The sequence below is a fragment of the Hyaena hyaena genome, unplaced genomic scaffold (assembly GCF_003009895.1).
Source record: "Hyaena hyaena isolate Hyena2069 unplaced genomic scaffold, ASM300989v1 scaffold_321, whole genome shotgun sequence".
Classification (NCBI taxonomy): domain Eukaryota; kingdom Metazoa; phylum Chordata; class Mammalia; order Carnivora; family Hyaenidae; genus Hyaena; species Hyaena hyaena.
Window position 1 is genome coordinate 301,802 of NW_024080953.1, and position 25,241 is coordinate 327,042.

The 25,241-nt window shown below is 40.4% G+C and overlaps 1 protein-coding gene across 1 annotated transcript; it reads left to right on the top strand.

Moving 5' to 3' along the window:
* Positions 1-228: 228 nt before the first annotated feature.
* On the top strand, positions 229-23,387 carry HCLS1 (hematopoietic cell-specific Lyn substrate 1). The gene is made up of 14 exons (XM_039248884.1): positions 229-386; positions 3,036-3,119; positions 3,653-3,726; positions 10,911-11,040; positions 12,642-12,752; positions 14,546-14,600; positions 18,834-18,944; positions 19,599-19,654; positions 20,240-20,309; positions 20,915-21,126; positions 21,518-21,622; positions 22,131-22,383; positions 22,540-22,608; positions 22,806-23,387. The coding sequence occupies exons 2-14, from the start codon at positions 3,036-3,038 to the stop codon at positions 22,940-22,942; spliced, it is 1,467 nt and encodes a 488-aa protein (XP_039104815.1). The 5' UTR covers positions 229-386; the 3' UTR covers positions 22,943-23,387.
* Positions 23,388-25,241: the final 1,854 nt, after the last annotated feature.

Here is a 25,241-nt window from a genome sequence, read left to right on the forward strand (position 1 = left end):
TCCTATTTCAAATGTGAATGCTGTTCTACAGCATTCTTTCATGTATTTTCTGTGAATGTTTTGCTTCCCTGACCAGATAAGAACTCTGAGAGAAAGAGCAGCGTTTCTTTTAACTTCCCTGTGACTCTCAAAGGGTTGCAAAAGACTAGGCACAGAAGCATTTGATCCTTTTTTTTTTTTTTTTTTTAAAGTGCCTAAGCAGAAGGAACTGACTCAAACTTCAGGAAGTAGCTGTGAGGACAGGGTGTCAGGAAATGACAGAAAACCTGCTGAATACGGAACTGAAGCAGCAGCTTAGTTTCTTGCTCTGAAGTGGCAGTACAGAGGAGAGCCCAGTGTCGACGTGAAGAGCTGGGAGCTTAGAGCAGACACTTGCACTACTGGAGGTGGGTACTCTGAGCAGTGGGAAAGTTGGGGAGCACAGGGCAAGAGCTGAATTAAGAGGAACCTACCTAGCTCTTAGTCCTCCGTGAGAGATAAAGTCCTTGCTAATAGGCTCTTAAACTTTTATGGCCAGAGGCCTGGGGTTGAGTGACTGTAGGTAATGAGCATACGGGGATGGAAACAAATGGGGGTTGGGAGCCCAGGGCACATGATGCAGCAGCCATCTAGGACTCTTAAGTTTCTGCTGACAATCTACAACCTTCACCTAAAGCCTATGTCTCCTAGGCCCTGAGGTGGGAGGAGGACCACAGGAGATGAAGACAAAGCCTCTGTCCTTAGAGAGCAAATGGTCTTGCAAAGCAAAACTCACATAGGAGACATTGTGACAGAGCAGGAAGTAGTTGCTACTGTAGGCCAGTGCTGAGCACTGGTGCGGATGGAGGCCAAACGATGGTTCAACCAGGCTAGTTTGTCCCAGAATGTCAGAAACGAAGGGGACTAGATGAATTAGCTAGGTTACCCTCTTCATTTATTTTCCCCTGAGAATATGGACTATCAAAGATGTTCCGTGATTTACCAAATTAATATTTTTAATTGCCTACTCTGGTACCTGACAAATAAGTACATATTCTATGTTGATTCCCTTACCCCTGTTCCCATAGGGGCTTAGTAACAGAGCTAGGGTGGTCTTCTGACTTGAGGTCCATGTACTTTACTGATGCTGTAAGATGGCCTCATGATGAGGCCCTTAATTGTGCCTGCAGTCCTGGGCACCATTTCCACCAAGTTACTTGCCATTCCCCTACCTTTAATAGCCCCTCTTGGCGTTTCTATTTTTGGCCAGCAGTTCAAGGACACTAATAGTCTCTGCGTCGGAAACTTCCCTTTGTTTCAAAAATACATGAGACTGGGAGACTTTGGGGTGAGTTAGGCTGAGGCCCCAGAGGAACAGCAGGAAAGAGGAGAGGACCATCAGTCCTCATTGTTTCCTTTTTGATCGTTAAGTATTTCAGAAACTTCTCCTTTCCAGTTTTCTGTATGAAGTCATTTAGTGAAAAGCAGCCCGGGAGCCAGGACCATAAACCTTACCTACCTGCTCTCTCATCCATAATTGTTGCCCCATAAGGGAAGGCAGGGCTGTTCTGGGAAGGGACTCATCTCACAATGCAGCTGACTCAGTCACTACTTCTCCAGTGTCCTCTTTGCATCTCTCTAACCACCCTCCCTCCAAATTTCCTTGGGCTGGTTTCCAAGGAGGCTATCAAAGAGCACGGAGAAAGATGGAGCTTCCGAGAGGAAAGGAAAATCAGAGTCTGAGAGCATGTGTGAAGACACTGTGGAGTCCTACGACCGGTTGTGAGAGGGCTCAGTTAGGAGACAGTGAAGTGCATAGAAAAAGACACTATGTAGGATGAGGAGTCCAGGGAAGGATGGACAGGAAAGTTGCCAGTTAGCAAGTGATAGCAGGGTCAAGAAGTTTCAGCGTCCCCGGGCGCCTGGGTGGCTTAGTCGGTCAAGCGTCCGACTTTTGCTTAGGTCATGATCTCGCGGTTCGTGGGTTCGGGCCCCGCGTCGGGCTCTGTGCTGACTGCCAGCTCAGAGCCTGGAGCCTGTTTCAGTCTGTGACTCCCTTTCTCTCTGACCCTCCCCTGCTCACGCTGTCTCTCTCTCTCTCCTAGAAATAAATAAAACATTAAAAAAAAATTAAAGAAAAAAGTTTCAGCGTCCCCCATAGCAAATAAGCATTTGTCCATTGTTTCCTCTTCACATAGAGATCTAGGATCCCACAGATGCAGAGCAACTTGCTGGTCCTCATGCAGAAACTGGCAGGGCCACTGAAAACACTGGGGATGCCACAGTAGACTCCCCATTTGGCTCCCCTCATCCTAGTTTCTCTATTTCTTTATTACTTACTTAGTTAATAAAAATCTAATAACTCTCAATGTTCAAAATAAGGGATTTATTACATGCTATTTGAGCCAGTTATCTTTTTTAGAAATATAATTGAATTGTTTTTAAAAATTAAAGAATAGGTGATTCATTCCCAGTAAATAATACTTCCCTATGTGTTAGGAATTTCAGTTGACTGCCCTACTGACCTCCTGCACCTGTTCAGTAGCTGCTCTTAGAGTAGACATGGGATAGCAACTTGCACTGGGGTTGGAATTTTCTCAATAGGTTTATGCATGTGGTAGAGAAGAAGGTGTAGGTGTTCACTTTATTAGGAGCTGCAATACAGAGTTCACCAACTATAACAGGGGTCATATATAGAAACTTAAGTGGGATGGTGCTTTAATTTGCAGGATACCCTAGTACCCCTCATTGATTGCCGTTTTAAGCCACTGCCTTGTGACACAAGTGAATGTTCCTAGCAGTTTTGACACCCAGATTATTTAACATTACCTACATCCATGATGCCCTCTCTCCAGAGTCAGTAGGCCTAGACAGTGTTAATTGTGTCTTGAAAAAATTCTCCTCTCTGCTCTTCTAACTGAGCAAAAGTGTTTTCCTAAAACTTCCATCTGCTTTGCCTCAGCTTCCATTTTATTCTAAGAAAAAATAGCAAAACCACTGGACTGCTATAACATTGACTTCAGCATTTTCCCTCTTCTTGATTTTTCTCTCCCTAATTCCCATTTTGTCATCCTCAGATGTGGAAGTCTGTAGTAGGGCATGATGTATCTGTTTCCGTGGAGACCCAGGGTGATGACTGGGACACAGACCCTGACTTTGTGGTGAGTTTGGAAATAGCTTTGCTTGGAAAAATCAATAAAAGGTGGAGGTGAGGGGATAAGGGAGAGGCGTCTGAGCCACTCTGTAGCCTTTGAGGGGGCTTAGAAAGGACAATCTGGGACTGAAATAGCCCTCATGGTAGAACTAACTGGTAGGAGAGTTGGCTGTCATGAGTGGAGGTGCACATGGTAGCTGATGTTGAGTGCAGAGGAGTTTGACATTGTGATTGATGGGCTGTGACAAGCTATGCTGAAGGTGAGGTGCAGGTTAACTTGGGTCTCCATTAGCCTGTGAGTCAGGGTATGAGCTAGGCCTGTGTAATTTGTGGGGATTCAGAAGTTGTAGAAAACCTAAAGGGGAAAATATGAGGGATGAAGAGCAGAAAAGGAGTTTTCAGAACCCACAAGTTCTGGGTGGGGTAAATGTAAAGATCTTCAGTGAATGAAGCAACAGATTCAGGGGACCTGTGTCAACTGCATGGCTTCTCAATGTGGCACATCTCTTGCCATCACTTATTGCTAAATGTCTTTTGTAGAATGACATCTCTGAAAAGGAGCAACGGTGGGGAGCCAAGACCATTGAAGGCTCTGGACGTGCAGAGCATATCAAGTAGGTGCCAAAAAGGATTGGGAAGCAAAAAAAGGGTGTGGGAAGAGCCTGAGGAGAACTTGGAAACTCAGAGGAAGGTGAAGCAAGAAGGAAGGAGAGAATGTAGTTAATATCTATGTGTCTATGCATTTGTTTTTTTCTTGAATCTATCCCTGTGTGTCCCTATGTATATCATTGTGTATTTCTGTTTCATGTCTCTCCTTTTACCCCCTAAACTTATTCTCTCTCTCATTTCTAATACCTATGCTATTTCCCTAAGTGGGTCTATTATAAGGGATTCATAGATGAAGTGGCTGAAATACTGGTTGAGGTTGTATCACTTTATCTATCATCTATCTATCCACATAAATAGAAATGTGTGTCTAGAATGTAGGTGACTTCAGATGGACCAAGAAGGATTCATTAAAAGATCAAGGAAAAGAACTCAGAGTAGGTATTATAAGAAGAGGATAATATCAGGTCCCATACATGGCCTCGATGATTTTTAAAATAAAAATTTGTATTTGACTACTTGACAGAAGCTGGAAACCATGAATGGTAATATGAAGAAATGTGACACTTGGAAAACCTATTGATTAAAACTATTTTAGTAATAATGGTGTTTAAGGGTGTTAAAGATTATAACCCAATATTTTATCAGATAAGAGCAAAACAACAAAACAGTCTGATACTGTAAGAGAGAAAGAACTTACAGACATATCTAATGGTTTCTGTGGGATATATTATATATTCGTATTGACAGATTCTGTCTTCTCTTCCATGGATTACTCAGGATCATTTAAGCAAGGCTGTCTACTTTGGATTGTCAAATATTAGTAGCAAGGTAGACACAATAAACTGCATAACAAGAGCAAAAATAAAATGGCAAAAATTTGGATGCCTGGGTGGCTCAGTTGGTTGAGCATCTGACTTTTGATTTTGACTCAGATCACGATCCCAGGGTCATGGGATCGAGTCTCACACTGGGCTCCATGCCGAGCATGGAGCCTGCTTAAGATTATCTCTCTGCCCCTTTCACCCGTTCACTTTCTCTTTAAAATTAAAAAAAAATTAATTTATTAAAAAGCAAAAATTAACAATTACACACAAATTGACAAAATTAGACAGTTTAAAACTCCGTTTTAACTCCCCCATATACAATCTAACAAGTGTTTTTACTTCTTTTACCCTAGATTTAAAAAGTGTCAGTGGGTGACAACATTATACAAACAACACACTATGAAACTTGGCATGTGTTTATATTATTTGATAATATTAAATACTATGCATTATTGTTTGACAAGACATACTGTTTTTTTTTTTCTTAAGAAACTGTAATGAATATTGTTCTTAAACAAACCAACCAATTCAGGAAGCAGTTGGAAAGATGAAAGAAATGGAACTGGTTCATGCAGGAAATTTCTTGATGCACCTTTGCAATCTCATAGATTAAAAGAAAAAAAGGAAAAGAAAAAGATCCCTTTCCTTTTCTGAGTAAAGGCTTCTTAGCCCTAGTATCCTGAGAACTATTAAGATGAAGATACCAACATTCCTTACACCTTTCCCCAATCAGTACCTGTCTCATGCATAGTAGGGGCAGAACATTTTAAGGAAGACTGCTAAATCTTAGCCATGATACAGAAAGGCTTGAGTTTGTTAGATTCAACTAACAGCTCTGCAGCTATAACTAATGTGAATTTAGACATCTGACCTCTTGGAATCTCAGTCTGTTTATCAAATGGAAATACTAATAGCTACCCTGCAGAATAGAGTTAAAATTCAATGGGCTAACATGTATCAACATTCTAGTGCAGTATTTAACACCTCTTAGCAGTTCAATAATATTTCTTTTCATTTTTAAAAAATGTTTATTTATTTTTGCGATAGAGAGCATGAGTGAAGGAGAGGCAGAGAGAAGAGATAAAGGATCTAAACCGGGCTCTGCCCTGATAGCAGCAAGCCCAATGCAGGGCTCAAACTCACATACCCTGAGACAAAGGCCTAAGCTGAAGTTGGACACTCAACCAACTGAGCCACTCAGGCACGCCAGTATATCTCTTTCTTGTTAATATAGATTAGTTTAAATTGGATTTCCTTCCTAAAAACCTAACGTAATTAACTGTGACTAAAGCCCCAAGGGGGCCGAGAGTATATCCATTACTCTGTCGGCCCTTGGAATTATAAAATGTGGTGATCTTAGATGTTCCCTTATTAACTTAACTGGATCTCCAGAGGACAGCATAAATAGTAGAGATATTTACACAAAAACCCACTTCCGTCCCATTTACCCAAGCTACCAATGTGTAAAAGCCCCACCTTTGCTAGTAACTAGCCAGTAACGTGGACAGGTCACTTTTCCTCCCGGATTCTCAGCTTTCCCACTGGGATCAAAAAGACCTCTAGAGGGACTTCCATTATTAAGTCTCTAATACCCTGGGATTCTCTCTGGCTAACATGGGCTAAGCCAATCTTTAAGGTCAGATGGGAATCACTAGGGCTTTGGAAAGGAGGGGGAAGTTGGAGAGGAGACAAGTAGTTGCAGAGTTGAGATCACTCAGAGCAGGAAAAGGAAGTGATTGTGGTTCTCACTAATCTCACTACCTTCCCCCACACCATAATCTTTCTTTTTAAGGTCTGCCTAAGATATATTTAGTTTGGGGAGTGGCTAGGTAATTCAGTGAATAGCTCAAATGATAATATCTCTCCCTCATCTATTGTGTAGAAAAGTCCTGGGTCAGGCAGCTGCAAGCAACCTAGTGTTTCCTAGGAGCTACCTGATGTTCAAGGTCTCTGGCCCTTTCTTCCATATTCTTTTCGCCACTCTTACCCTCTCATGCTCATGTGCCTCTTTACTGTCCATATATTTCATGTCCATCCCTGGCTGGATGTTAACACTGAGCTGCTTCCTGTCACTATACATTACCTTATACCTTATGCTGCTGATGACTGTAACTGGGTTGTTGACACTTGGGAACTATTACAAATAAAGTTGTATGAACACTTGGGTCCAAATCTTTTTGTTGACATGTGTTTTTATCTTTCTTGGGAAATATTTTGGAATAGAACTCTTGAGTCATATATTAAGTATGCATTTATTTTTTTAAGAAATTACTGAACTGAAAGGAATTGACCATTTTTTATTCCTACCAATAATGTGTGGGTTTCAATTGCTCCACATGTTTGTGTATACTTGGTATTGTTAGTGTTTTGAATTTGTAAAACTTTTGTGAGTATGTGGTCATTTTATTAATTTGTATTTTTTGATGCTTAATTTTATTTAACATCTTGTTATATGTCATTCATGTATCTTCATATACCTTCATTTAAAGTGTCTGTTCAAGTGGTACCTGGGTGGCTTAGTCAGTTGAGTGTCTGACTCTTGGTTTCAGCTCAGATCATGATCCCAGCATGGTGGGATTGAGCCCCATGTTGGGCTCTGTGCTGAGTGTGGAGCCTGCTTAAGATTCTCTCTCTCTCACTCTCTCTCTCTCTCTCTCTCTCTCTGCCCCTCTCCCACACTTGTGCTGTCTCTCTAAAATTAAAAAATAAATAAAAACTTTTTACTATCCCAGGACTTTACATTTCTACATATATTTTAGAATAAATTAGTCAATTCCTACAAAAATGTCTGATCATATTTTGGTTGAAATTGCATTGAATCTATAGATCATTTTAGAGAAAACTGGTATGTTAATGATCTTGAATTTTCCTGTCCATGAACATGGATTTATTTATGTCTTTAATTTTTTCAGTAATATTTTTCAATGTTCAGGTCTTGGGCATATTTTGTTAAATTGATGCTAAAATATTTCATGTGATTTCATGGAATGATAAATATATTTATTTTTAACTTTTAATTTCCAAATGTCCATGGCTAGTATAGTCATGCCTCAGCAATATTGCAGGTTTGGCATCTGGCCTTCACAATAAAGCAACTGTCATAATAAAGCAAGTCAACTGAAGTTTTTTACTTCTCAGTGCGTATAAAAGTTATGTTTACATTATATTGTGCTCTATTAAGTGTGCTGTAGCATTATGTCTAAAGAAACAATGTACATATCTTAATTTAAAAACACCTGTATCCTGTGAACTTGCCTAATGTACTTAATAGTTCCGGCAGTGTGTTTTGTAGATTCTTTAGATTTTCTACATTTATGATCATATCATCTGTGGATAAAATCTTAGTCTGTGTGAATCATCTCTGTGCTTTTATTATTGTAACAAAAACAAAAAGATCTATTCCTTCTCTACTTCATCTTTAAGGTCCTGGATTTCACTTGGTTCCCATAAACTACATTGCTTTATCAAATTCCAAGGTATTTTAAAACTTAAAATAGGCATCTGAGAGTTAATGTGTCAAAAGTTTCTTAGGTGTCTTACTTAGCACATTGGATTGTAACTTTTTGTATTTCTTCCACCTGACCACTATCTCCATATACATTAATCATCTATGTACCCTCACAGCCTAAAGGTGCCTTACACTCAAAAGTTTAATTAATATTTAATTAATATTTATTGAGTGAAGCACTAATATAATTAAGGTCTCTTTAGAGTGGCTTCAGCTATATTCTAAAGAATTTGATAAGAAGTTGGTTTTCTTTGGCTCAAACATTTTTATTTAAATTGCATTTTCTATTGGCATGATCCTCTCATTAGCTTCACTGTCATCCATTAGGTGGAAATTCCTGAATCTCATTTTCAAATCCCTTTAAAAACTTGTTTTAATGATGATATAGTTATGACCCATGTGGCAATCATTGGACTCATTAAAACTTCTCACATTTTCCTCATTTGAAAGTAATGTTTAGCCTCATTTTTGTCATTATTCATCTGAATATTTTGGTTGGGAAATAACAGTCATTTACATGTTCTTGGAACCAATCGCTTTTTTGACACAGACATTTCTAAAGTGTCAGTGTTATTGAACTACCAACACAGGATCTCTGCCTCCACTGCTGCCAGAGGGTTTAGGGCAGGCATGGAACAGATGGTCCTTCCAGCTCTTAGCTTAATTTCATCTGGTTCAAAGCCAGCTTTCTAAAATTAACTGTGACTAAAGCCGAGAGGGCTTTTAAAAAAGGCTTTTGGTGGGCTTATACTACAAGGCCACCAGATGGATCTATTCTTCCATGAAAGAGGAGAATTTCTGTTGTGGGATGGCCATTCTACCTATAACCAGTGTATCTGGTTTTCCAGAGCTGGTGAAATCCCAGTAACATCACTGTCTCAATTCCTTAAACCTCTTTTTCTTGCTACAGGAAGTGAATTTTTTTAATTTAGGGTTCTCTTGCCCAAATGTTTCTAAGAATCCCCAGAAGTGCTTATATGTGACCATGTGTACTGATTATCCCTTATTGGTGCTAGTGCTTGTACTGACCTGTCACTTCATCTCCTCAGAAAGACAGACATGCAGAGGTGCTCTCTACCCTCATGGTGAAGATGACAGTGAAGTAAGAAGGAGAATGCCTCCTTTTGGTGTTCCATTCAATTAGGGATAGAGGTGTCCCAAATCAAGTTTATCTGCATCTTCAACTGTTACAACAGTTAGTGATAAGAGTGAATTTTGTTAGTTTTTATTAGCTTTTTTTTCCCACGTAAGTATAGTTGATACATAATGTTACATTAGTTTCAGGTATACAACTTAGTGAGTTGACAAGTTTATACATTATGATGTGTTCACCACAAGTATAGCTACCTGTCAAGTTACATGGCTATTATAATGTTATTGACTATACTCCTTATGCTGTGACTATTATATCTGACGTATTCATTCCATAATTGGAACCCTGAATCTTCTACTCTCCTTCATTCATTTTGCCCATTCCCTCTGACAATCATCAGTTTGTTCTCTGTATTTATAGATATGATTCTGTTTATTGTTTTATTAGATTTTAGTTTTAAGAATTTTAGATTTGGGGTGGAGACAAAGGGCATTCATTTTTTGCCAAAATATACACCAAATACTTAATGGATAGAAAATCTCCCAAAGCTACATCTTTCCTAACTGTCATTGTTAATGACTTCCTAGCGTGCTGTTGAAAGGTAATATTGCAATTTACTTAACTATTCTCCAAGTATTAGCTCTATAAATTGTTTCTTAGTTCTTGATATTATATTCAGTGTTTCAGTGAATATCATTAGACATTAAGTCTTGCCATATTTAAAATTAGTTCCTTGAAAACAGTGTGGAGGTTCCTCAGGAAACTAACAATAGAACTCCCCTATGACCCAGCAATAGCACTGCTAGGAATTTACCCAAGGGATACAGAAATGCTGAGGCATAGGAGCACATGTACCCCAATGTTCATAGCAACACTCTCAACAATAGCTAAAACATGGAAAGAGCCTAAGTGTCCATCAATGGACGAATAGATCAAGAAGATGTGGTTTATCTATACCATGGAATACTACATGGCAATGAGAAACAGTGAAATCTGGCCATGTGTAGCAACATGGATGGACCTTGAGGGTGTTATGCTGAGCGAAATAAGTCAGGCAGAGAAGGACAAATATCATATGTTTGCATGTATAGGAGGATTAGGAGGAACTTGACGGAGGAACAAGGGGGAGAAGAAGGGGGGAAATGGTGGGGGAAAGGGAGGAGGCAAACCATGAGAGACTCTTGAATGCTGACAAAAACTGAGGACTGATGGATGTGGGGGGGAGGAGGGATGGGCATGGAGGAGGGCACTTGTGGGGATGAGCACTGGGTGTTATGTGGAAACTAATTTGACAATAAACTATTTGTAAAAAAAAGAAAATTATTTCCTTGAGGTAGATTCTCAAGACTAGAATGTGTGAGTAAAGGGGTATGTAAATATTTTTGTGCTTCTTGGGAGAGAGTATCTAATGAATGCTAGCAAGCAGACCCATTCAGAAGGAAAATAACTTCCCAGTTACTAGAAGATAACTGGTTTCACTGTCCTCTAACATTTAGGAACATGAAAAATGGGGCAAGCATCAGAAGGTTATTTAGTGGGCAAATTAACAGACTAGAGGAAACATTATCGGCATGTGAAGAGTTTAAATCAGACTATGGTATACAGGCCACAGTAATCTCTTACACCCCACCCCAGCATTGATATACTTTGGGAGCTCAGGTTATTGCTAAAAATAATCAAAACACCTTCAAGATTTTCATTTTTCTGGGAGGGAGAGTTCATTGACTTGTGCTAGATGAGTCTCTGTCATTTGGTTACTTGCAGCATCCACCAGCTAAGGAACAAAGTGTCAGAGGAGCATGATATTCTCAAGAAGAAGGAGATGGAATCAGGGCCCAAAGCATCCCATGGGTACGGAGGTCGGTTTGGGGTGGAAAGAGACCGAATGGACAAGGTGAGTTGAAAGAAAGATGTTTACTTAAAGATAAAAGATTGATTCATTTGTTGGTATTATGGTTTAAAATGTATTCCAAAGTACAGCATTCATTGGGGCTTTAAAAAAGAAGTCCACATATTATTGTATCATTTTTTTCCTGATTTCAACACATAAATATAAATGGTAGAAAATTGGGTCCAAGAATTTAAAAGGGCTGGCCTGTGGTTGGCCCAGCCATGCTGTAACTCCTTAGGAGACAGGGTCACGATTACAGAGGGAAAAATATGTCTTAAAATCATTTACTATTTTCAAATGTTTATATATTATGTTGATGTTGCAACTTATTATTATTTTCTTTGCTGTGTATTTAGTGTTCTTTCCATATATATATATATATATATATATATATATTATACCTTATATAATGTGTGCATGTAAAATTAATGTAAGTTTATTCATTAGATTCCATCAAATACAAATATTGTTTTCCCTTATCCATTAGCTACCACTAAAGTATGATTAAAATGCTTGTATTATAAATTATAATTTCCATTGACTTTCCTAATCTCAAAGATATGGATATATTCCTATAACAAAAAAACCATTTTATCTCCAAAGAGAAAAAAAAAATTCAATGAAAAGCCTTTAGTGCACTCTCAAGAAGTGTTTTGTTTTGTCATTGTGTAAAGTGTAATATAGGCATTGTTTTGTCACAAAATTCCTAGGGAAAAATTAAAATAGATGAGCATTCATGCATTCTTACATTCATAAGCAAAGTTGACCTACACAGACCTAAAAATACTGCAAAATGAGTTCCTAGGAGCTCTTATAGGCCAGTGCTTCACATCAAGCTATGTATTGATGTTTGTCCCAGCATCAGATTAAAAATACAGTAGAAAGGAAAGGATTTCTAATTTCTTCTTAGTTGGAACTCTGACTTATTTGGTTTGAAGTACTAATTAATTCCCAGATTATTAAAGTATCCACATCTAAATATTAGGAGAGATAAACCTTTCAAAACCAAATAGAAAATAAAACAATAGATGGAGTAAAAAGTGGAGGGGGATGGAAAATTTATATGCCCTCTTGGACTACTTATAATATTGTCTACCGACCCCCTTTGGTGCAGAGTCAGTCACTTAATTATCAGAGTTCAGGTGGCACTTCTGAAATGTGATGGTCACACAGAAGACTAGAACCCAGAACAAAAGCACCTGGTTGTTTTAGTGAAATATGCAATCTTGGCTATGGCATCAAGTCAGTCCCCTTTGATCTCTCTTTAATAACTACTTCATTCTATTTTGACCAGTAAATCCCTTGTTTTTAGCTTTCTTTTGTTTCTGGCTCACTGTTCTGCCTACCTCGTCTCTATCCTGATGGTTCCCAGCCCATTCCTGTAGGAATTTCCTGAGTGATAGGTTCCTAATGGCATTAAAGAAGACAAGTAACAAGTAACCTTGCTCTCTCCAATCACATATCCCTTGTGTGATGCACTTGTGGAGGCTATGAGACTGACACAGAATGGAATTTCTGGTATTCTTAAGTCCCAACTGATGTCTGTATCATTTTAATTTTTACGGTCATTTTTGTCTTTCACTCATTCCATCTGATCATCTTAGAGTGCTGTGGGCCATGAGTATGTTGCTGAGGTGGAGAAGCACTCTTCTCAGACTGATGCTGCCAGAGGCTTTGGGGGCAAATATGGAGTTGAGAAGGACAGGGCAGACAAGGTAAGTCCCTTTGCTACCCAGCTCAAATCATGTGGGATTTACCAGCACTCAACTGTTGAATGTGGGTCTAAGCTTCTATGGAAAGATGGCAGTGGACTCAGGAGGGTCCATCATGAGGATAGGTCCATAACCTTCAGCAAGTTCCTTTGTGCCACTTTTGGAGGCCACATGCTGAGCTCAATAGTGTTAATTTAAACGAGACAAAGATTCTCAAACTCTGTTTTGATAAGGAATCCGTCAAACCATTGATTTTAGTATACCTGCATACATGAAGAAAGACAAGGGAAATTCCAAAGCTCCTCTTTTGTTAAGCATCAAAACCTTATCATTATTTATGCCTTTCAGGAGCACATAGGAGTCGGCTTAAGTATTATGGCCACAGGAGCAAACAATCAAGTAAAACAGCTAATTAGGGTTATAATGTTTTTAGAAGGATTTAGCACCAAATCCCTGAAGTCCAGAGGTTTTAAAGACTCCTTTGTACAAAAAAAAAAAAAAAAATGTAGTTTTAAAAAGAGAGAAAAAGCACTGTACAATTGAAATTATAGAGTGGTCAGGAGAATACTATTGATAACTCATTCATGTTCTCACTTCACACCTATGTAGATTGCACTCTTTGATCTTGTTTTTTATGGTGCAGAATTGTGTCTCTCCCCTTGCAGCTGCACACAGAGAAGATATTTCCTTCACAGCTAGCTGAGATTTTCTTTTTACCTGCAGTTGTTAATTAGGTGCGCCTGAATCCTTAAAGCCAAGTGTTAGAATATTATTTGCATTGTAGGGGGTGGGCAGAAAAGTTCAAAATATACTGAAAGGAAAAGGAAGAACATAAAGGGTAATTTTTTTTAAGGCAGTAATGGAATATGGAACATGGTTCTTCTCTAACCAGGATGGAATTTCCCTTCCATCTTTTATTTGCCTGATCACTCATTGTTCTTTCTTTCCTCTTCTGCCTCCTGAGCTACAAAGTGAACTACTTAAACAGTCAGTGTGTCATGTAAATCAAGAAACAACATATAGTAATGGCCCTTAAGGTGCAAAATCTAGTCTTGCTTAGAGGCCCGTGAGCTACATGGGGGTATAGATAAGCTATGAGTGATGTTAGGTATTGGCCAACATATCCAGTCCTGGAGCAGCTAGGATCCAGCTTCTCCTAGTTGTCTCTCATCCCACCAAAACACATCTCTGGGTTTCTGCTACCACGTAGGGAAAGAGAAGAGGCACGGTATAATCAATTAGGATTTGGATAATATTTCTTAAATGTCCATAGTGCTTTATAGTTTACAAGGCACTTTCCTAGGTATTATCTCATTTTAGTATTGTGAGAGTTAGGAATAAAAGCACTAATTTTCTGAGAGACACAATGCAAATGCTTTACATACCTTGCCCCACTTATTACTCAAGCTATCCCAAATAAAGAGGGATCATTTCTCCCATTTTATAGTTGAGGTTAGTAAGGCAGGTTTACCTGTTTTCATCTCATATTTGAGGAGGCTGAGCCTCAGTAACATTAAAGGACATGCATAAAGTTAAATGACTATAAATAGAGCAAGTGGGGTTGGGGGTTGAATCAAGAGCTGATGAATCCATAGTGCCCACATTCATTGCTCTGAAGCACATTGCCGCTCCACCAGCCTGTCAGGTCAGGGTGCCATCTTTTCTAGGTCAAACCCTCATTCTCAGCCCCGAGCTTCTGTAAACTAACCTCTGGTCTGAGCTAGGGGTAAGGTATGTGAGGGAGGGGAAAACTGTCAGCTCCAGTTCTAACCAATCATCTTTCCTTTTCTCTGTAGTCAGCAGTTGGCTTTGATTACAAAGGAGAAGTGGAGAAGCACGCATCTCAGAAAGGCAAGGACCCTGTGCTTCAACCTTTGCAAACTGATTGACCTATTCAGCTCAGACTTCACCTCCCAGTAGCTGTCATCAACTCCCTTTAGTTCCATGACCCAGTTCCCTACTATTGTATTTATTTTTAAATCCAAGCATGTATTTGCTTCTGTCTTCTTATCTCTTTTTATGAGATTGTTTAGTCCCCCTTTCTCTCTAATGGATTGAAAATAAGGTATCCTATTCCTTTATTTTAGGAAGCTATCCCTAAGTTTTAACACTCATTTTTTACTTAAGTTTAAAATGAGTCACTATCTCTTCCTGAGTAATAAAGAAAACTTAGAATAATTTAATTACATTCCTTCTACATCCTACATTCTTTATACCAACTGGCCAATTGTTGCCCAGTGTAGGAATTCTGTGTGGGGTTTTTTTTATGTTTTTATTTATTTTTGAGAGAGAGAGACAGAGAGACAGAGACAGAGTATTAAGAGGGGAGGGGCAGAGAGAGAGGGAGACACAGAATCTGAAGCAGGTTCCAGGCTCTGAGCTGTCAGCACAGAGCCCGACGTGGGGCTTGAACTCACAGGCCATGAGATCATGACCTGAGCTGAAGTTGGACACTCAACCAACTGAGCCACCCAAGCGCCCCAGCATTCCATGTGTTTTTAACCCCCACAAAAGTGAATCATTATTGCTATTTAGTGAATGCTTATTTAAATTGTCCAACATATTTACCAGCTTCCTAGCCATCCCTGTTTATTGTATTTCACTGTTTCCTCCTTGCTTCTATGTCCTTCTTATTAAAGTATATCCTTTGATAGTTCTTTCAATGAAAGCTTATGAAAGAACTCCCAGACTTTGTCTGAAAAATGTATTTTGCTCCATTCTTCATTGTTACTTTCCCTTCATCACTTTGAAGGTATTATTTCATCCTCCTTGGCATGTTTGTGTGTAGTCTAACCATCATTCTTTTGTGGGTAACGTGTCTTGTCTCTCTGCTGTATTTTTTCTGTGAAAAGTTTTCTTTTTTCTTTTTAATTTTAGTGTTTATTTATTCTTGAGAGATAGAAACAGAGCATGCGCAGAGAGAGATACACCCAGAATCTGAAGCAGGCTCTAGACTCTGAGCTGTCAGCACAGAGCTCAGTGCAGGGCTTGAACCCGCGATCTGCAAGATCATGACCTGAGCTGAAGTCGGATATTTAACCGACTGAGCCACCTCAGCTCCCCAAAAGGTTTTCTTTTTGTCTCTGATATTCTGAAATATCATTAGGATATATCTAAGTGTTGGATCTATTTATCTTTCCTACATGAGACTTCTTGTTCCTCTTCAACCTGAGAAATAGCTTCCATTATAGAAAGTTATCAGGCGGGTTTTCTTTGGATAGTGCCTCTCCTCTCGGCTCATAGTTTTTCTTCTGAAACCCATATTAGATGCATATTGGAACTTATCATTCTCTTTTTAATGTATCTCTATTTTTTTTTAAAAAAAAACCTTTGTATTTTTATTTATTTATTTATTTATTTATTTATTTATTTATTGTTTCAAGTTTTTATTTAAATTTGAGTTGGTTAACATAGAGTGTAATAATTGGTTCAGGAGTAGAACTTAGTGATTCATCACTTATATATAACAGTGTTTATCACAAGTGCCCCCTTAATAACTATCACCCATTCAACCAATCCTCCTATCCACCTCCCCTCCAGCAACCCTCAGTTTGTTCTCTATAGTTAAGAGTCTTTTATAGTTTGCCTTCCTTTTTTTTTTTCCCTTTCCCTGTGTTCATCTGTTTTGTTTCTTAAATTCCACATATGAGTAAAATCAAATGATATTTATCTTTTTCTGACTGACTTATTTCACTTAGCATAATACTCTCTAGTTCCATCTATGTTGTTGCAAATGGCAAGATTTCATTCTTTTTGATGGCTGAGTAATATTCCATTGTGTATATGGGTGTGTGTGTGTGTGTGTGTGTGTGTGTGTGTATGTATATATATGCCACATCTTCTTTATCCATTCAAGAGTTGATGAACATTTGGGCTATTTTCATAATTTGGCTATTGTTGATAATGCTGCTATAAACATCTGGGGGCATGTGCCTCCATTGAATCTGTATTTCTGTATAATTGCTGGGTCATAGGGTAGTTCTATTTTTAGCTTTTTGAGCAAGATACATACTGTTTTCCAAAGTATGCTTGTATCCAGACTGGTTGTTCCACCATTCCCACCAACAGTGCAAGAGGTTTGCCCTTTCTCTACATCCTTGCCAATTCCTGTTGTTTCCTATGTTGTTAATTTTAGTCATTCTGACAAGTATGAGGTGCTATCCCATCATAGGCTTTACATTTTTACTCATTTATTTTAAATTTTTAAATTTTTATTTACATTTGAGAGAGAAAGAGATAGCGCATGAGCAGAAGAGGGACAGAGAGAGGGAGACAGAGAATCGGAGGCAGGCTCTGGTGCAGTGAGCACAGAGCCCAACATGGGGCTTGAGCCCATGAACTGAGAGATCATGACCTAAGCTGAAATCAGGAGTCCGATGCTTAACTGTCTGAGCCACCCAGGTGCCCCTAGACTTAGAGCAGTTTTAGACTTACAACAAAATTGAGAGGAAGGCAGAGAGATTTCCCATACACTCCTCCCCCTCACCCCCTCATACATATAGCCTCACTCATTATTAACAGCACTCACAACAGTGGTACCATTTTTTTTTTTTTTTTACATTGACACATCAAAATCACCCAAAGTTCATCCATAGTTTATTTTAGGGATTACTATTGGTGTTATCTTAGGGATTACTACTGCTTTTGCTGCATTCCACATGTTCTGTGTGTTTTAATTTTTATTAAGCTCCCTTTTAATTTTTTCTTTGACCCATGGGTTATTTAGAAGCTCTGTTATTTAGTTTCTAGGTATTGGAAGAATTTTCTAACTCTATTGTGTTAAGAGAATATGATATCTAATATTTCAACCTTTTGAAATGTATTGCAACTTATTGTATAGGCAAGCATATGGTCTATCTTTGTGAATGTTCTATGTGCAAAAAAGTATATTATGCAGTTTGGGGATACAATGTTCTGTAAATGTCATTTCAGTCTTGTTAGACGATAATGTTGTTTGTGCCTTCTATAATTTTAGACTCTTTTTGTCTAAATATTCTATCAATTAATGTGACAGGAGTGTTAGTATTTTCAACTAGGATCAAAGATTGGTCTATTTCTCTTTCGGTTTCTGTCAGTTTTTGCTTATATATAAATATGGATTCCTTTAATAGGTTATACCAGCATATATATCCCTCATAAGTGATGATTTGTTCTCTTATTATTGTGTTTTGGCTCTCTTGACTCATAATGCATTTTGTATTGAGCTCTACTTTGTCTCATATTCCTGCCATCTTTCCAATGCTTATTCTTTCTGTGGTATATATTTTCCTAGACCAGCATGAAATTAATTTCTCAGCTTAGAATTCCTATGTAATATAAGTAGTATATAACTGGAAATTTGCATTCTATATATTCAGGGTAGGCTTGGAGTTTCTAAGTCCCATAGTAAAATTTCCCACTAACAAATGCTGAACAAATGACAACCCCCCTCACCATTTCCCTGGAGAAATAAGTAGAATTTTTCTAGAACTCTTTTATAGAAGCAGACAGACTGTCATTTCTTGCTTACCCGTCCCCTGTTCTTGGATAAGAACCCCTGACCCTAGATCTTAATCTCTAGGCACTAACTTTGGGATTTAAAACATCCTTGGTTTTTCTGAGTCAGCTCATAATTACTCTAATATTTACTACTTCAATTCATCTCTTTGTTTCTGGAGCCATGACTTTTTTTCTTTCCATTTGAGCTTCACTACAAAAAAAGAAAGATTGTTATATTTTAGCAGATATTTCTAAATTTTATATAGGAGTAAAAACAGAGTACGTTTCATATGTATCTCCCTTTTTTCCCTCTGAAAGTGTCTCTTTACATTCTCTGTACTTTCCCCTTCCTTGAAGAAAGGAGACAATTGAAATGCCCTTCACATCTTGAGATGGAAGTAAAGGAGAAGAAGAAAGGAGTGAACAATGTTGAATTACAGCTTCCAAAAGATGGCTTAGGACACCGTCTTTAATTCACCTAGATGCTGACCCATCTTTCTTCCCAGGCCCCTATCCCCTCTGCACCCACTTCACTTGACTCCTCTCTTCCATAGCACCTTTCTGTGGGCTGAGAGTGGGCTCTCATGACTGCTTCTTCCACCACAGATTACTCTCATGGCTTTGGAGGCCGCTATGGGATAGAGAAGGATAAACGGGACAAGGCAGCTCTGGGATATGACTACAAGGGAGAGACAGAGAAACACGAGTCCCAGAGAGGTGAGTTGGGATTGGAGAGGAAGGAGGTCACACAGTAGCCTAGAGCCCTCCTTCCTTCCTTGCCGGAAGCTACACTAAGGACCCAGAGTACAGAGGTGTAGATGTGCAGTGGAGATGGTGCTGTAAAGGTAAGTGTATGTGTGTGGGGTGGATGGGGAGAAACCAAGAGCGTAGAGAGGAAAGTGGCAAGATTAGCAGCAGGACAGAAGAGGCCAAAGAGAAGGGGTCACTGAGCAAGGGATAAAGACAAACAGCCTGGGTGGATGATTTGGCTTTGAGTCTCACAGGCCCCAGTGCCTCACAAAGACAGAGAGGTCTCTCTCCTCCCTGGGACACATAGGGGATGGCTGGAGGAAACTCCTTATTTTTTCCCCATTTCTTCCCTTATATTACTTCCTTTTCGGTCACTTCTTGCTTTTTATCTTTCCCTCTTCATATCTCTCTCCCGTCCATTTTCTTCTGACTGTTTTTCTCCCCCATCCTTTTCTGTCTCTTTCCATACAGGCTTTCCTCTACCCTCTGATTCTCACTCTTCCTCATCCATCCCTGTTTTCCATATTCCTGTCATCTGGTCTTTCTTCGCATGACTCCTTTACCTATTTACTCTTAGCATTTTAACTCCTCTTATGACTCTCAGATCTTTCTGTTCTGCAGATTATGCCAAGGGCTTTGGTGGTCAATATGGAATCCAGAAGGACCGAGTGGATAAGGTAAAGCACCAGAACACTAGTGTCCTGAGAAAAGGTCACTAAAGTGCACCTGAAGTGCATTGAGATAAGAGAAGCTAAGTGTCCTGAGCTGTTGTCCTACACGCCCCATTGACTGCTTTCAGCATCTAATGAGCAAGTCTTCTAAAGCCTGAGTTTTAAATAAAGAGAAGCGGGGAGGGGAGTCAGAGAGAGACAGAAACACAGATAAACTTCAGGAAAAGGTGATGTTTGAAACTTCATTGATTGCTATGCATTACTTAATTCAATCTATAATCTGTTTCTATTCCATTCACACCAGTTCCTCTTCATGCATTGGCTGGGCCTTGCTGCATTCTAGGCAACTGGATTTAGAGATATAAAGTTCTAGGTACACTGAGATTTCAAAAAGAAGAGCTGAGCCCACCAGTTTAGAACTTCTTTACCCCTCTCTCTGCCACAAAACAATATAGGAATACTCTGTTTAACTATTGAGCATCAAATGGTTAGGGATGCTTCCTATAGTGACCCCAATGCCCAATACTGATTTGGGGTCATTACCATTTCCTTCTCCCCCCTACATTGTGCATACTGTTCCTGTCTCTACAGAGTGCTGTTGGCTTCAATGAAATGGAGGCCCCAACTACGGCTTACAAAAAGACAACACCCATAGAGGCTGGTGAGTCTTAACAATTCCTTTTCTTTATGTTTGTCAACCACCTCTCCCTTCTCATTCTTTCTTATGTCTAGACTACCCTCTCCATGCCTTTAACTACCTAAACTAGCTGAATTAGAGTTGATTTTGCCCCTATATTCCCAAATTCTCTTCTCCTAGAAAAACTAGGTTAAGCGGGTAGAGAGATAGAGTGACATTGGGAAGGAACAGAACATAGGAAGGGAGGGTTGGGGAGACGTTTGGGAAGAATACAGAAGTATAAGAACTTGGGATGAGAGAGGACAAGGTGGGTGGTGGTTAGAGGGCTTAAAGATTTAAGGAATGTGGATAGGGGAAGATGCTGGTTAGGAAAACAAAGCTTATAATTTAGAAAGGACAAGAGTCTGAGATTGCATGGCTTGGCTATATGGAAATCTAGGCTTCAGGGCTACATTCTCTTCCTAAAACCACCTTGTTCTTCCATCAGTACCTCTTACCTTCCTTCCCATGAGTTCTCCCTCCATCTGCTCTATGCCTGGATATTTAACCAATTCCTTTTCTTCTTTCAAGTGCCATCCCCACCACACCTGATCCAAGACAATCCTAATTCTTCTTGCCTGTGTCTGCAGCTTCTAGTGGTGCTCGTGGGTTGAAGGCAAAATTTGAGTCCATGGCTGAGGAGAAGAGGAAGCGGGAGGAAGAAGAAAAGGCACAGCAGATAGCCAGGCAGCAACAGGAGAGAAAGGCCCTGGTAAAGATGAGCCATGAGGCTAAGCAGCCTGAGGACACTGTGGGAGAGCCGGAGGTGCCAGCCCCAATGCCTAAGAAAATCTCTTCAGAGGTGAGTGCTTGGCCTTCTATGGTTCACATTCAGGATTCCTTGCCCAGAGAGCCCGAGGAGTCCAAATCATTAGTAGAAAATAAGACACAGGCCTCCCTGGTGTTAGGCAAAGTCTATAACTCCTGTCTCCACCTTCAGGAAGATTTCAGTCCAAGTGTTAGGTCTTTTATATACCAAAATGTTAGAGGGGAAAAAAATCAAGATTTATATAGACCAAGATTTGCATGTTTGGCCATGCAGCCAGTCATTCCTACAGGAACAAGAGGAAGGAGCTATCACTTCAGGTTGGAGCACATCTAGAAGGATGATTGATTTGGATTGGCAGAGACAGGAAGGGAAGTGTAAAAAAGAAGTTTGCATACTTACAAGAGAGATGCTTTATTCTCCACAGGCCTGGCCTCCAGCAGGGAGCTGTCAATCATCAGAGCCTGGGCCTGTTAGAATCAGTAGGGAACACCCAGTGCCTACCCTGCCCCCGAGGCAGAATCCCCCAGAGGTGAGTAGAGCCCCAAAAATCCTCTGCCCTTTCACCATGTCCTAGAAAGGTGGGCCATATGAAGTGACCAACCATCTTGGTTTGTCTGGTACTGTCCTGGTCTTAGCACTGAAAGTCTTGCATTCTAGGGACCACCCAGTCCTGGGAAGATCAAGACAGTTAGTCATCCTAGCTGTGGTATTCTCAACAATGTGTTTTGCTTCAATCTTTTCCTGGTCATTCAAGGAACCAGACTCACTTTGCACTTCCCACCCTTCACATTCTCTACACTCCCCTCCTATCACCTCTTGGTAGATGTTTTGAGTGGGTAGGCATGGGAGGAAGTTGAGGAATAAAGATGAATGAAAGCCTGTGTTCTCTAGAAGAGTCTATTAGGTGGAGGTGAGGACGGAGGGTAGAAGTGGTAGGATGGTGATGGCTAGAGTCTTAGTAGTCCTCCATTGGGAAGTTTTGGAGAAGCAGTTCCTGGTGGATGGAAGTTGTTCTGATCCACACTGTCCCTTCTCAGGATGAGGAGCCCCCGGCCCTGCCTCCCAGGACTCTGGAAGGCCTGCAGCTGGAGGAAGAGCCAGTGTATGAAGCAGAGCCTGAACCTGAGCCTGAGCGCAAACCTGAGCCGGAGCCTGAGCCTGAGCCTGAGACTGAGAATGACTATGAGGATGTTGGAGACATGGACAGATATGAGCAGGATGGTGAACCAGATGGGGACTATGAGGATGTACTTGAACCCGAGAATCCCTCTTTTGCCTCCACTACAGCTGGTAAGTGGTGGGGGTGGGGGAAGCAGCTCCTGCATTGGATCCCGTCCAAGGGCCGGGGGCGGGGGGGTAAGGAAGAGGAATTTCCCCCATTACAGAGAAGAACCTGTTTTCCTTTTCCATGTTGGCGAGACCATGTTTATATTTCTCTTCATGCAGAATCATCTGGCTACCAAGCTGGGGCTGGAGAAAGGATCTCAGCTATAGCCCTGTATGATTACCAAGGAGGTAGGTTTGGAGTGGCCTGAGGGGTCTGGTGCCTGGAGGCCCTTACTACAAGAGAGGGAGATAGATTCTGAGGGTCAGGGAAGGACCCAATGTTGGCATCAAAAACAGTGCCCTTCTTTCCTTGAGGTTTAAAGTGGGCACAGGAATAGAAGGATTATGGTCTGACCATCCTAACAACCCACCCATTTCCTCCCCAGAGGGAAGTGACGAGATTTCCTTTGATCCTGATGATATCATCACTGACATTGAGATGGTGGACGAGGGCTGGTGGCGGGGACGTTGCCATGGCCACTTTGGACTCTTTCCTGCAAATTATGTCAAGCTTCTCAAGTAACTGGCTCTCCCTGTCTCCTGTACTGTGACTTCCCATGTCCAAAGTGGTTCTAACTTCACTCCCATCCTATTCCTACTGCAAGTATCATGAGTTACCTGAGATTCTAGAGAAACTTTCCTCTCCCTCTCCACTAGGGGTTGGGACAGAGACAGTGTGAGGAAGGGGTCTTCTTCCCCTCAGTGTCCTTCCTACCCTAGATGAGCTCATGGACATTCATCTTGTGGTCCCGTGTCCTTTCCCATGAATACTCCCTCAAATACCCCAAGTCCCACCTTCCTCTGTTTGTGAGCTCTGAGCTTTCTGGTTTGCTTACATGAGAAGGTATGTCTAGATCGTCTGGTTTGCCCACTTGCCCACTTTCTTTTTCTGCAGAGATGTTTATTTTATCTTCTCTCTGTTCAATCTTAAATCAGAAATAAAATGGGACTGTGGTTCATTTGTATGATGAGGTAAATAATACTTTTTTTAAAAAATAGTTTATTGTCAAGTTGGTTTCCATATAAGTAAATAATACTTTTTATGCAGCCCTCAATGGCCCTACTTTCATGGCTCCAATTCTCCTTCCCTCTCTCAGATGTATCCAGAAGACCCCCTCCTGCCATTACCCATTGCCCTGCACCCTGTATATCAAGGGTTGAATCTTCTCCTTATACTGACCTTAAACCTAATCCCAAACAGTTTGACCTGGAAAATGGCAGTAAAATGAGAGGCCAGAAGACCAAGAAGTACCCACATTAAGGCAGTTCAACTTCCACTGGCTTTAGCAGTTGTTGAGAGGCCAACCACCTTCTTCCTGGGAGTAATAACTACGTTCTTTTAGGAAATGATTATTCGTTCTTTTTTTAAGTTTGTTTATTTCTTTTGAGAGAGAGAGAGAGAGAGAGCATGGGAGGGGCAGAGAGAGAGACAGACAGAGAGACAGAGAGAGAGAATCCCAAGCAGGCTCCACACTTGTCAGCCAATGCAGGGCTTGAACTCACAAGCCATGAGATCATGACCTGAGCCAAAGCCAAGAGTTGGACACTTAACTGACTAAGCCACCCAGGCACCCCAGGACATGATGATTCTTGAGGAAGAAACACAAACTGGGGAATAGAAAGGAGGAAAATGGAGATTTGGACCGAAAAAAAAAAAAAAAAGAAAAAAGACAAAAGCTAAAGGAATACAGGCTCCAATGAGGTATTAAGAGGATTTAGAGTCAGAGACAGTGGCTTCTACTAGAGAAAGTCCAGACTTCCTTGTAGTTGGGTGACTGAAATTGCGGCCATGTAAGAAGGTAGATAGGGGAAACTCAAGAATATTCTGTGTGGTCCAGGGCCAAGGTTGATAGGAAAAGAAGTGAGTACATTTAAACAGCTGGTGGTGGGCAAAAGCAAATCACCAAGCAAATTATGGGGATGAGAAAGAATGAGAGGCCTGGGTATGGTAGGTGTTTTTTGTTTGTTTTGTTTTTTGTTTATTTGGCTTTCCAGCCATTTTTTCCTGAGCCATTGAGCTCAGCGAGGTCTAATAGGAGATCTTAGCAAAATCAAAATAAAAGGCAGGGATTTGGGGGCAAAGATGAAGAAAGCAGTGGGCTCAAGGAGGAGCTAGGATTAATGACGAAGGTCCATAATTGTTCTAGGGCTCCATAAAATGGTGAGCTCCTCCTGTGCCAAGAGCACTGCATGCCTCGGGCTCATTCCTTCTTTCTCCTTTAAGACACACAGTCCTTTGTTTCCACAATGACCTCTGTGCCAGTGAATCACAGATGTGTCTCCAGACCTAACTTACAAGAATCACTCAGCTTTCCAGAGTGCAAAACAGCTTTTATTGCCACTTCTAAACGCAGTGGGATTTCTAGCACACAGAGGTAAGTCACCGTAGATGTACATAATCTCATTCTTCAGTTTGACTTGATATCACAAATAGATCAGACATTCACCATGGTTTTCCTGTTCCATCTTCAAGTTACACCTTGCTTTTCATTTTTCCCTTCATTATCAGACAGAAACTTCTTTTCTGCTTCAGTTGTACAGACTTCACCCTCCAAGTCTTCTGGTCTCTACTCCAGATTGATTTACTCATCAAGGAATCTATTATACACACTTCCCTGTCCAGACTCCTATTTCCTTTTCACTCCCCTCTGCTGCTGCTTCGTCTGAAGTGATGTCTAGCTGTCTTGCCTCTGTCAGATAATCCTGTGCTCAGGCTACTCAACCTAGCCTCCTCTCATGAATCCAGTAATTTTTCTGTCCAATCCACAGCCTCTCTAAAAGGCTTCCTTTTTGCTCCAACTGCCATCTCACCATAAAATTTG

Bases quoted from the DNA above. Each gene is read 5' to 3' on its own strand.
- HCLS1 (XM_039248884.1), top strand. From the start codon at position 3,036: ATGTGGAAGTCTGTAGTAGGGCATGATGTATCTGTTTCCGTGGAGACC. The intron at 3,727-10,910 runs GTAGGTGCCAAA...GGTTACTTGCAG, and splicing joins GGACGTGCAGAGCATATCAA to CATCCACCAGCTAAGGAACA. The intron at 14,601-18,833 runs GCAAGGACCCTG...CTTCCACCACAG, and splicing joins GAAGCACGCATCTCAGAAAG to ATTACTCTCATGGCTTTGGA.